This window comes from Telopea speciosissima, chromosome 6, assembly GCF_018873765.1.
Source record: "Telopea speciosissima isolate NSW1024214 ecotype Mountain lineage chromosome 6, Tspe_v1, whole genome shotgun sequence".
NCBI lineage: Eukaryota > Viridiplantae > Streptophyta > Magnoliopsida > Proteales > Proteaceae > Telopea > Telopea speciosissima.
The window spans coordinates 21366042-21379673 of NC_057921.1; the positions used below are offsets into that span (position 1 = coordinate 21366042).

At 38.0% G+C, this 13632-nt stretch overlaps 1 protein-coding gene across 1 annotated transcript in view; it reads left to right on the top strand.

Annotated features, from left to right (window-relative positions):
- Positions 1-13632, top strand: part of LOC122664410 — a 92720-nt gene that overhangs the window by 23501 nt on the left and 55587 nt on the right. The window contains exons 7-9 of the mRNA XM_043860209.1: positions 3875-3975; positions 4943-5037; positions 6656-6676. Coding sequence (XP_043716144.1) covers positions 3875-3975; positions 4943-5037; positions 6656-6676 — 217 coding nt within the window. The remainder of the gene's footprint in view (positions 1-3874; positions 3976-4942; positions 5038-6655; positions 6677-13632) is intronic.

The following is a 13632-nucleotide window of genomic DNA, read 5'->3' on the forward strand; positions in this document are numbered from 1 at the left end:
CACAAAAAAAAAAAGACACATTAAGCGACTGGCTATGTTAATTAGGCGTCCTAGGCGCTCGCCATTTGTAGATACAGTATGGCGGACCACGCCAGGCCCTTTAAAAATTTGGACGCCTAAGCGACGCCTTGACAACTATGCTTGGCTTGCACAGGCCTCACACTAAGAACAAATCTTCGTTCATCTCAATCCGATTGATAGATTTTTACATGGCTATTTAAAGACTCAAAAGATAATAAAATATAAAAACCTTCTATTAGTTAACTTCCTAAAATAACTACACTTAGAAACTAGAAATGACTTTTTTAGATATTTACTTGCTTAACAAGACAAAATACATTGACAGCTATGAAGAGGGCCCCACAAAATCCCATGCTAATGTAATTTAAAATAAAATAACTCCTAAACTAATGTCTAATGGCTCCACTAGTAGTACTAATGACACTTCAAACAGAAGACAAAACAATTTAAAACTGTCCCCAGTTTCATAGCTTATATTACTGAAATACTCCAAACTGAGGACACTTTTATTTCCATTGGAATAATGGGGTCCTTACTCTTTGGCCTTCAGTTTTCTTCATATATTTGTCTTGTGTGGTATCCTTCCAAGCTATTGAAAATAATTCTGCAAATTGCTTTTTCAGTGCTCCTCTTGTGATCTTTCTGTTGAAATTGGTCAGATTTTGTATTTTGTATGAGAAGTAGGATTTTGATGCTTTGAGAAATGAAGGCTTCGCAGTTTATTCAATATATCTTTCTCTCCACAAAAGCTTTGCCCTTTCCCAAAGGGGGGCTAACTGCAAAGTGCCAACACACCAAGTAAGTTTGACAATGTCCTCAGCAGAAGCCTATGTCATCTGAACATGTCAGGAAGAGGTTTACAGTTTGCTTAGTGTATGATAAAGAAAATACGTGGTCAACTTATTCTCCTCCTTGCACATAAGACAAGCATGAGGAAGGAGGTGCCATCCCATATGGATAGCTCCTAGCCTCCAAGAGAGTTCAGTTCACTATCCAATTTATGGCCATCTGGATCTGAAGAGTAGGTGGGATGGGAAAAGGCCCATGTGGTTCAAGAAGATATCTAAGATGAAGGTGCCTAGGAAATTGAAGTTTTGTCACTGGACTGTTGTCAAGGACAAATCCTCAGCCTGGATCATCTCTGATCAGAGGGTGGCAAATTGCTAGCGGATGCACCTTATGTGAGGTAGAGGTGGAGTCAGTTAACCATCTGTTTAGACTGTTCGATTTCTTGGAGTATATATGGTAAAGTGTGAAGTTCAATCAATTTTGGGCAAGCCTGAGGGACGTACTGAATCTGATACTTTCTAGGAGGAACCATGATTTGAGTAGAACAAGGAATGCTGTGGAACCTTATTTCAGTAGTGGTCTGTTGGTCTTTTTGGGAAGAAACTATACCAGAAGTTATGAAGGATTACGGCAGAGCAACTGGTTATGTATATCCTTAGAACTCTGATTTCTTGAACTTCAAACACTAGAGAATGTAGAATTGTGGGCAGATTACAACACTGGTCTATAATTTTTTTTGTCTAGCTGGCGAACCTTCCTTTTGTACATTTTCTATTATTTGGGTTCATTCCCTTTGGTGGATGCTTTACCCCATTCACTTTTCTTAATACAATCTGACATTTTCTGAAAGAAAAGTAGCACCTCATATTCCTCTTTTGGTACATATGAGCAATCTCACACTAAGGTTCGAGACTGAAATATTTCTTGTTTCGACCGAAACCTGGTTGAGACCCTGCATGTTTCAGTGGTTGGTTTCGTTTGACCATTTTGATGGTTAAATGGGCATATTTTGGCCCGAAACTTCTGGGAGACCCTAATTAAGCATATCTAAACATAATGGAACCTTTAGATTGTTAAAAAAAACATACCCAAAATGCTAGTTTTGTTTTGTACACTAGGTTGGCAGTGTCCTTGGCTGTATACTTTTTCAAATATAGTCTATGCTCCACATAATTTAATACTATGACACATAAAATTCAATGAAACAGCTAAAATATGCATTACAATTTACAAATGAAAAAAAAATAATTTAATATTGTTAAATGTCAAAGTGTTACAACTTACAACTTACAAGTAAACGTACAAGTGTATAAGTGTTACAACTATAAATGTACAACCATCAATCAATATGAAACAAAAAAGACCCCTACAAAGCAGTTCCTCTTACTCTGTGTCAGTACCACGTAAAGTTCCGAGCAGGCTCGAAAGATGTGAAAGATTGCTGCCGCAGATGAAATTGTTCCTCTGACTCTATCACAAAAGAAGACCATGTCATGCTATGTCTAAAGAAATGCTCAAAGTCCACAAAGCAGCCTGATAATCTCATTAGCCAATGGTGTCAAACATATATAAAATTGAGCCCTAACCAATATTTATTAACTTTTTTTTTTTAAAAAAAACCAATTTTTTAAAACAAAAAATTGAAAAATTAATTTTAAGACAATTAAATCCGACTCAATGAAGACATAGATCAGCCTATGATAACTTATAAAAAAAATTAAAGGCCAACCATTAAATATATACCTTTTCTTTTCAAAAATATACTTTAGAGAAAAAGGATATACCTCAAAGTTTGAATCTTCAACAAATATCACTTAAATGCATCAAGTTGTCATTGTATATGTGTTGTAGTAGTTTCCAACATGTCGTTCCACCAAGATTTGCAAGTGATTTGGCCAAAGAACTAAAAAGCTGGGGTTTTCTAGCAATTTCTGTTGCATCCAGGTGAAAGCAGGGGAAATGTTCAATCATTTTGATTAAAATGTGGCTTTTTAAATAAAAACATTTTGCATTTCGGTCGGTATGAACCCAAAACCAGAAACCTACCAAAATTTCGACCGAAAACTCTCAGGTTTCGGTCGAAGTATTGTAAACCTATAGAGTTGCAGGCCATTTCATTTTGATCTTCTCAAAATCGAAATAATTTGTGAGATTTTGGTTTTTTTGACTGAAATCTTAAACATTCTCTCCCACCCTGAAGCTTGGCATCTTAATGATACATGGTATTCAGCATCTTATAAGGGATAAGACGTTTAAGTTTATCTGGATGATCTGCAAAAGTTTTTTATGCTTGGCAATAAAGGAGAGCTTTGAAAGTAATGTTTACATCGCTGTTTAATATCCAAAGCTTTTTCTTGGTTGTACCTTGTGAAAGAAGACATCAGAAAGAGATTCTATCAGACTTTGGGCCCATTCCAAGTTAGATTTCTGAATCTCAAAGAAAAGTTTCCAGATAGGTCTGCTCATCCCAAGTTTCTTTCCAACACTATGGATATTTTGATTAATCACCACTTTATCCAGGAAAAGGTCCCCCCTCCTTTTTTCTGAAGGTCAATGTGTACCCTTGGGTGTTATTTTCATCAACCTTTTCCTGTTGTCTATGTAAGTTCGTAACTATGAATTTATGATTAGTTGATTACTGAGGATTTGGTACCTGATCACTTCCACTACTTATTAAGCAAGTTGACGGACTCGCATGGATTATGGAAGTGAAGTTTAATTAATCCTTTATATACTTTTATTTTCTTCCAATTTTTTAGTTTTAATAGATTGACTTTGAATTTATACTTTATGCCGTAATAACTCCTACTATTATTCTATATGTGTTTGGCAGGGTCAATTGATACAAACTATTTAATTGCTTATATTTTCTTTCATCAGATATCATTTCTTTTATCTTTTCTTGGATTATTGTACATTTACTGACATATGGACTTATATGATATGTTGCGTTTCATTTTATTGCACTTTTACTGATATTCTATTATAAAAGTTATAATTTAATTATTTTCTATTTCAAAGGAGCAGTGATTCTAAATCATGATTGATTGACAAATATCTGCAGTCTATTATCAAGAGTAATTTGCAGTATGCTGCCATGAGTGCTTTGAGAAGACTTCCTTTGGATCCAGGGAATCAAGCATTCCGTTATCGCGCTGTCCAAGGGTAAGTTTGTTACTTTAGTTTCCGGACAGTTGCTCATGTATTGGATGGAGTTGATATTCTCATTGAGTTCTCATGCCGAGAATTGTATCAATTTATGAGTTGAGAACCTATTTGATTTGGTCTTGTACAATTCTTTTTGAGACAAGAAAATGGCTAAAGCAAGTTTGAAACAATTACTTAGTTTATGTGGAATTTTTATTGATTCATAAATTTATATTTGGTCAATTTTAAGAGTTAAAACCATACATTTTCTTTTATTTATAGTAAAAGTTACTTTTGAAAGATTTTTTTGAAAATTTCTTTTCATAAATAATAGTTTTACTAATAACAGAAAGAATGGCTATAATACAATGCAGGGATTAAATCTTTTCATTGGAGTCTTTCATTGACTTATAGTTGATAGATTTTGTGATTGATGTGTGGCAAGCCTATTGGATAGACTGGTGGTAGAGGTCAACTTTCCAGCATAACTTGACTTATAACTGTACTTATGGTGTATTGCTTGTATAATATTTTTTGGGGTGGGGAATATTGTATCAATTGCTGTTATCCTTTCTGAGAAATCAATGTAATTTGCTGTTGCTGATATTAAGAAAGATTGTTTTCATCTTCGTATCTTTCTGTAGGTTGTTTGGTTTGTTTGCTGTTATCCTTTTTGAGAAACCAATGTAAATTTTCTGTTGCTGATATTAAAAAAGATTGTTTTCATCTTCGTATCTTTCAGTAGGTTGTTTGGTTTGTCCATTGTATCCTTTATTTTTTTTTGGGGGGGGGGGGGGGGAGTTGGGAGATCAGCAACAACAGATAATATCTTCATTTCTCTATAAAGGTCTAATGACTATTTGTGTGATTTCCTTCTCTTCCCCTCCTCTAAAAGAAAAAGAACTAGGGTGTTGTTGGTAGCTGGTTTTTTGTTGCATTATTAGTTGGTAAACAGTAAACTACAGATTTTGATCTCTTATTACAGGGTTTCATTTACTGATCCCATTGCTGTAAGACATTCTCTTGGAATTCTTTCCGAATTAGCGACAATGGACCCCGCTTCCGTTGCAATGGATCTAGGTGTGTTGCTTAATTTAACATGTTCTATTCTGTTGTGTTCAGTAGGCTTTTTGCTATCCTCGATAAATTCTACCTAAATATGCATACGTATGCTGAAGTCACCTATACTGAAAAAAAGAAGTGTATTTTTAAGTCCCTCATATATCTTTGCGGAACTTTTAGATCGTACATCAGAACAATCTCGAGAAAAATATTCTCATTCAAATCCTTCAAGTCATGGTGAATGACTAACTATTATTTTGGAGGGTGGGGTGGAGATGTGAATGACTAAATTTCCATTCTGAAAGGGGGAAAAAGTAGGATGACTCGATCTCCCTAGCATATGGATATTTCAATAAAAGGGTAGGAGAGAGAAAGAGTGTGTGTGTGTGATGTTTTAATTTTCAAAGCAGTAAGGGCCTGCATGATAACACTTCTGTTTCTCTATTTCTCTATGTTTTTGTTCCTGGGAACAAAAAAATAATAGAAATCCGTTTGTTAACACCGGTTCATTTTTTTGTTCCTGGGAATGAATCGGGACAAAAAAGTTGCTCAGAAATAGAAAAAAAGAAGCTCCAATTTGAAGCTTCTCTGTCCAAGAAATAAAAGGAAGACATAAGGGGGGAGTTGCTCTTTAATGAGCACATGCTTAATTTGATGGGCAAAGCAGTAATTTCATGTTCAAAATAAAACACCACCATCAATGCAACTTCAACCACCACCACCACCTCCATCACTACTGCCATCTCCACCTCCACCACTGCCCCCACTGCCACCACCACCACTACCTCCAGTGTCTCCACCTCCACCGCCACCACCACCACCACCACCACCACCTCCACCTCCACCTCCACCTCCGCCACCACCTCCATCGCCACCGCACCTCTGCCACCGTCACTACTACCACCATCACCACCACCACCACCACCACCACCGCCACCTCTACCACCTCCACCACTGCCACCATCACCGCCACCACTACCTCCACCGCCACCGCCACCGCCGCCGCCGCCACCACGACAGCGACCGCGACCGTGACCGCCTCTGCCACCACTACCGCTACCACCACCACCACCACTGACGTTAACACCATCTCCACCATTACTATCACCTCTACCACCACCACCTTCACCTTCACAACTGCCACCACCACCACCGCCACCACTACCTCCACCACCACCGCCACCACTACCTCCACCACCACCGCTGCCACCTCCACCACCACCACCACCACCACCACCACCACCACCACCGCCTCCACCTCCGCCATTGCCACCGCCATCTCCTCCACCTCCACCTCCGCCACTGTCACTGCTACCATCTCCACCAACACCGCCACCACGTCAACCTCAACTTATTTTTTGGGTATTTAATGGCATTTTTTAAATTTTATAGAAATTCTAGAAACAGAAATGATTGTGCATAACAAACATGTTTCTTTTTCTTTTCTGGCCAAGAAATAGAAATTATTATGCGTTACCAAAAATGTTTTTTTGCCCAAAAATATAGCCCAGTAACAGAAGTACAAAAAGTCATTTCTGGAATAGAATCATGTCCCAGAAGTGTTATCATGCAGGCCCTAAGTAATGCTTTGGTTTCTGGCTTCATGTACTGACATTTTTCTCTCATGTATGTGCAGGGAAGGCTGCGCTTCCTGGAGGTATATCGTTATTTCATTGTTTCCTATTGTGTTTTCTCCAGTCAAATTTATGCTTCACTTGAGGAATATAACATTGTATTTCATGGTTTGGTGTAATGTGAGGATGCACACTCCGACAGAGGAGAATACACTGGTCATGCATTTGGCTGTGGTAAACTCGTCAAATGAGACGAAAGGATCCTCTGCTAGATCTATTGCCCACTAATGTTCCTATTACCCTCAAAGGGGTGTGAAACAGGCATCAAATGGGTAGGTTTGTGACAATTAATCCCCATGCATTAGTAAAGCTGGCCTGGAGATGCTTTTTCACACCATTTTCATAGGGTTAGCAAACATTAGTGGGTAAGCCATGTTATCAGAAACCCTTTCCTGCAATTAAGATGTAGGTGCAGTATCTATTTGTTGTACTTTGTCAAGACTCGATCAGTGTTTGGTTAATCCCAAAACACAGCTAATTGGTTCACTGGTTGGTCCCTATTGTAATTGTACATGTGGTGCCAGTGTTTTTGTTTTGGAGGAAAAAGGGGAGAATTGTATTACTATGAGCAATAAAAGGCAACTTTGTACTCAAAATGCTGTACAAAGGCAGAGAACCCATCTCTTACCCATGGAAAATCCAGACCATAGAACTGAATTACATGCATATAAGTAACAACTAGATTGCTTCATTCCAATTCCTAGTCAAACTCAAAAAACTCCTGAAAGGCTTCTTCATGGATTGTGATAGTTTGACTTTCTACTCCACATAACCCATTGTAATTACAACTTGGAAAAGGAAATGAAACCAACTTTTAAAACTAGTAGGACTCAAAAACCAACTTCTAACTAGAAATCACAATATGACTCCGTACAAGAACTTACTAGAGATGGTAGAAATCACTTCTAGCATATATATGAACTTTTTGACTTATTACAGATAATAAAATTGGAAGTTGCTAGTGTGACAGTATCAATTTTAGTAAACCAGCAGTGCTGCAGAAGGAAGAAGAGAAGAGGAAGAACACAATGGAGGAAGAAGAGAGTTTCTGTAATGTAAAAACAGAAACGGTGAGTGAGCGATTCACCCACAATAGTTTACTTAAATAATAAGAGATTACAGCCAACAAACTAGAAGCTTCCTATCTTAGTTACAATAGGAAACTAACATGCACATAGAAATAGAAACATAAACCACCTAGGAGACTAATAAGGAAAAAAAGCAGTAACACAAGTTAGCGCCAGCAGTGTCCATGACCCATATATACCCCCATGGTACATATGGGTAATGTATCCCTTACAACATAAATTGGTAACTTAACACTCCCTCTCAAGCTGGAGCATATAGGTTATCCATGCCCAGCTTGGAACAGTTCTTACGGAAGGCAGGTCCAAAAAGAGGCTTGGTAAACATATCACCGTGTTGATCAGTAGAGGAAACAAAAGGAGTAACGATTGAGCTTCTTCATGACAGCTCTCCGCACAAAATGACAATCAACTTCGATGTTGTTTGTCCTTTCATGAAAAACAGGGTTGTTAGTGATGTAGATAGCAGCTTGGCTGTCATAGAACATCTTCATAGGTTGGGTGATTGGAAAACCCAACTCTTGAAGTAAAGATTTTAACCACATCAACTCAGCTGCAGTATGAGCCATAGCTCTATATCAGTCTTAGTACTAATCAACTAGATCTAACCACTGTGGTTTGCTTCTTGCTATGCCAAGTGACTAGATTACCACCCACAAAGGTACAAAACCCTGTCGTAGACCTTCTGTCACCATCAGCACCAGCCCAGTCATTTAAGTAAAGTTATTTCATTTACTTAAGATATTATTTAAGTAAAGTTATTTCAGTTACTTAAGATATTATTCATAAATAAGCAAATGCCTCCCCTCTCCATTTGAATCCAATAAAAATAGTTAGAAATCAAATTCCAAAAGGATAAAAAGTCAACCTCCCAGTTCAAGAACAAAAACGGGATTTTCGGTGGTGGGTGAAATTTTCAACATTCTAATGCTTGAATATTTTCTCAAATCTAAAAATTCCATAAATCTTAATAAGATAAAACATTATAAGAACCAAAGGAGCGGTAAAATAATCATTTGTTTTGATACCTAAAAATATATTTTCATTCAGACCGATTTCGACAGCATTCACGCACAACAAACAAAGTTTGGCTTGAACATAACTAGAATGTGGTAAGAGTGAATAATGGCCAGGAACCATAGAAAGCAAGTAGTTGTCCCGTGCCGAACGCCACCATGCAGTGACCTTCTCGGCGATGGGCCTTAGCTCTGAACATATTGGCTACAAGCCTAGAGCCCACCCGAGGAGCTGCAACAGCGGAGCCAAATACGCCGATTAATGTTTCGGTCAAACTTGTTTGTTGTGCGTGAATGCTGTCGAAATCGTTCTGAATGAAAATATTTTTTTAAGTATCAAAACAAATGATTATTTTACCACTCCTTTGGTTCTTAGAATGTTTTATCATATTAAGATTTATGGAATTTTTAGATTTGAGAAAACCCCCAGTATTAGAATGTTGAAAATTTCACCTACCACCGAAAATCCCGTTTTTGTTCTTGAACTAAGGGATTGACTTTTTATCCTTTCAGAATTTGATTTTCTAGCTATTTTTTTGGATTCAAGTGGGGGGGGGGGCGGTATTTTCTTATTTATGAATAATATCTTAAGTAAATGAAATAACAAATATAAAAACATTTACATGATATTTGACATAAATAAGGTGGTCCAACTAATTTCAGGTTGAAACTCCCAGGTTTCGTCAAGGTTCGATGGGGATAGGTGAATTTATATGGGTGGTTAAGGTCAAAACTTGCGAAACTACCGAAATATGGCCTGGCATAAATAAGGTGTTTCAACCAGGTTCAGGTTGAAACTCCAAGGTTTCGTCAAGATAATTGAATTTATATGGGTGGTTCGGGTCAAAATTTGCGAAACTACTGAAATATGGCCGAAACATCTCTAAACCAGGTACAAATTAGTACTGCATATCAGTTTTGTCTCGGTTTCGACCGAGATTTAGAACCATTCATAGGTATGCTTTTACTTCTTTCTGTTTGAATAACATCTTTTGAGTTTGTCTTGCTGTTGATAGACTACATCTTCGTGTACAGATCATGCTTTTTCTAGTGCTTGGGTAGGGGTTTGCGTTTGGATATACTAACAATTGTAAATATCCTTATTTTTGTTCATTGAATGCCTTCACCCCCTCCCAAATGAAAAAGGTGTCCCAAGATCTTCTAATAATGCATTTAACTCTATGTTTGCTATATATGGCTGTCCATTAGAAAAATCTTGTACTGATCCTTGAAGCCCTGGATCCAGTTATGTGTTAAGGCTTTGGACCATTGGGGTATATTCCCCGTCTTTAATTCTTCCTTCTCTACTATTTCTATTCTGCTCATGTTTGTCTCTATGAAAATCAGATCAAATGATTTGATTTAATTTTCATTTCAATCCTCAACTACTAAATCGTAACCCTCCTTATTGCCTATCCTCTAGAGAGAAATCAATTGTCTCCAATTGTTTCCTTATTCTTATCAAGCCATAAAATTTCAGTTAAAAGCCTGTTCTAACTTAATAGCACAATGCTTTTTCTCTTATTCTTTCATCTGACATTAAGCCCTAGTCAATCTCATATTATTTCCACACCTTCTGTTCTGATTTAGTCCTCTGGTTTTCCAGTCCCACACCCAAATGCCCGGTTCCTGTAAAATTAAATACCCCCTTTAATGTTCTCCTATAATCCTACAGCATTGTGGCTCAAAAGATAACCTGCTATCTGGTCTTCAAACATTGAACTGGTTCTCTTCAAGTTATTAACTGACTAGGAGCTTATGTATAAAAGGACAGACCCACTTGACACCAATACTAACACCTTCAATACAACAGAATATAGACTTCCAAACATGTAGTAGAGAATCAATAGAGCAAGGTTTTAGGTCTCAGTTTCGCCACGAGGCCACGAAACCTAGATCTCGGCGAGATCATGTATTTTTTTTCCTGAACTCAATGGTAGGTTTCGGTGGCCATATGGCCAAGATAGGGGCTGAAACTTGACATTCCCCCTATTTTAGGCCTTTTAAACACAGTGGAACCCTTAGTTTTTACAAATTCAAACCCAAAATGCTACTTTGACTACGGACCCTAAGTTGGTAGTCTACAAGTTTAGTTCATGTTTCTATGAAAAACATAGTTTTTGAGATGAATAGTTACCTTAGGTTCTTGAGATGCAGCTTGGAGGAGATTAGCAGCTTCAATCTTCAATGAATCACACTTTGATGAGGTGTTGGAGATGTGATTTGCCAAAAGAAATGAAAAAAATGACCCAAAGATGGAGTTTCCCGTTCACAGAGGTGAGACAGGGGAGAGCGAGTCGAGATCTCATCGACTTATGGTGTATTATGAGCTTTCTGGTTCTACCGAGTTGAACCAAAACGAGAAATAGCTTGAGATCTCGGCGATATACCGAGATCTCAAGCGAGATAATGACATATTTGTGTATCGTATGGCGTTTCGTCTGGAGATCCTATGAGATCGAGTTAAAAGCGAGATCTCGCCGAGATCTTGAACTATGCAATAGAGACTGTCTAGACTCTCTTAAAGACAATTAAACAAACTAAAGATAATATATGCAGCTGTATTGTCAAACTAGTCAAGCCAGTCTAGGCATCATTCTACTCTTCTCTAGGAACTGGATTTTGGTAACCATACTACACGGAGATCCTTCATGGTCTAGCTGCACCCAATATCTCTGGTTGTACTTCACCTTATTGGACGATTGGGGAACCCGAGTTTCTTGGGCTTTTCTGTAGTCTTTAATAATTTCAGTTTATCGATTCCCATAATCTCATCAGTATTTCTGGATAGTATTTAGTGGTTTAGCATTATGGTGAAGATGCTTTAGTTTACATAATTATGGTGGGGTTTTCCTTGTCCCTTTTTCTGTTATTAGTTCTTAATTTATACCTTTTCATAAAAGGTTAAGCTTTCTTTGATTGCCCAAATATCTGCCATGTGGCGACTTACTGAACACTCAAATTTTTTGTACATGTTGTCCATGTCATCATCTGTCCATATGGAAAGTTTCAGCCAAAAGGTACTTTCCCATGTGGCAAGATAAAGCTTTGAAAATTGGTCAAAATTCTACTTTGGAAACATTGGTTCAAGTATTGAAAATACAATGGTAAACATTCAATCCTATGTGGGTCATATGGTGGCGATGGGACCTGAAACTTGACCCATGGGTAATCCAAGAGTGTACTCCACATCCAGCGGTCAGTTAGACGAGAGGAACGCTCCATGTCAATGGAAAAAAGTGGGCCGTCAAGGCAAGTTTTCCTTGATGGGCTGTGTAAAGTGACTCCCTTAAAAATAATATCAAAAGAAATAGGTTGGGGAGGGGGGAGATAGGGATTTTCATTATTCTTTTTTCTGGTCTTTGCCATGCAAATCATAGTTGTCCCGGTGCCTAGGCGATCCAAGGTGTTGGGGAGTCGCTAAGCACTTAGGTTATAGGGCGTCAGCCTAGGCGTTATCATGTAAAGTGAGAATATATGTGTAAACTGTCATATGCAGTGGAGCTAAAGGGGGTTAAATGAGTAAAATAGGGGACAAAATGGGTGTATATATGTAAACTATCATATAAAGTGGGGAGTATGTGTAAAGTGGGGGGTATAAGTGAAAAGTGGGGGTACTTCAGCCCTTCACACAGGTGGAGTCCTTGTGACAGGTATGTCTTCTCCTTCTCAATTCTTCTTCTCTATAATCAATCCTCTTGCTTCTTCTTCTCTCTCGATTATTCTTCTCTTTTTTTTCGAATGCCCAAAGCAATAGCAGCAGACTTGGTTTCACCCTCAACAACAAGCTTCCACGATTTCTTTATTTCCTTTTCTCTCTCTATCTCTCTCTCTTTTTATAAGGGGCATGATCCTGTGCATCTCTATGAAACTATGAAACTTTTGGAGAAGGTTGTTGAAGCCCGTTTGAGAAGAAAGACTCATATCTTGGTGAACCAATTTGGCTTTATGGCAGGTAGATCCGCAACAGAAGCTATCTACCTATTGAGGAGGCTCATGGAAAGATATAGAGCTAGCAAGAAGGATCTCCATATGGTCTTTATTGGCTTGGAAAAAGCTTATGACCGAGTCCCTAGAGATTTAGTCTGACAAGTTCTAGTGAGGAGAGGAGTTTCGAGTAAGTATGTGGATGTTATTAAAGATATGTATGAGGGCATGGTGAATTGGTGACTAGTATGAGATCTATGGGAGGCCAGGGAAAGGAATTCCCAATTACGATTGGGATAAACCAGGGATCAGCCTTAAGCACTTACTTATTTGTGCTTATCATGGATGATTGAACATTCAAGACGAGGTCTCGTGGTGTATGCTCTTTGCTGATGATATCGTTTTGGTGCATGAGAAAGGATAAGAGATTAACTCCAAGTTAGAGCTTTGGAGGCCAACATTGGAAACAAGAAGCTTTAAGATTAGTAGAACGAAGACGGAGTATTTGATGTGTAATTTTAGTCACACTATGATGGATACTGATATGATGCGAATTGAGGACAGAGAGATACCGTAAAGTGACTATTTTAGATATCTGGGGTCGATCATAAGTAAAGAAGGTGATATAGAGGATGATGTTTCACAAAGAATTAAAGTGGGTTGGATGAAGTGGAGAGGTGCGTCCGGAGTGCTGTGTGATTGACTTATTCAGTTAAAGCTCAAAGGAAAAATAGGACCGTGGTACGACTGGCTATGATGTATGGGGCAAATGCTGGGTAGTTAAGAAGTGTCATATTGATAAACTATTTTTAGTATTTCATATTGCATATTTCATTTTTCTATCTATTTCCTTTTTTCCATTTCTCATTTTCCATTTTCATTGCTCTTCTCTTCCCCCATCCGTCTTTTCCCATCTTTTCCTTCCCTTTTTTGGTTAGAACCCAGTTTTCC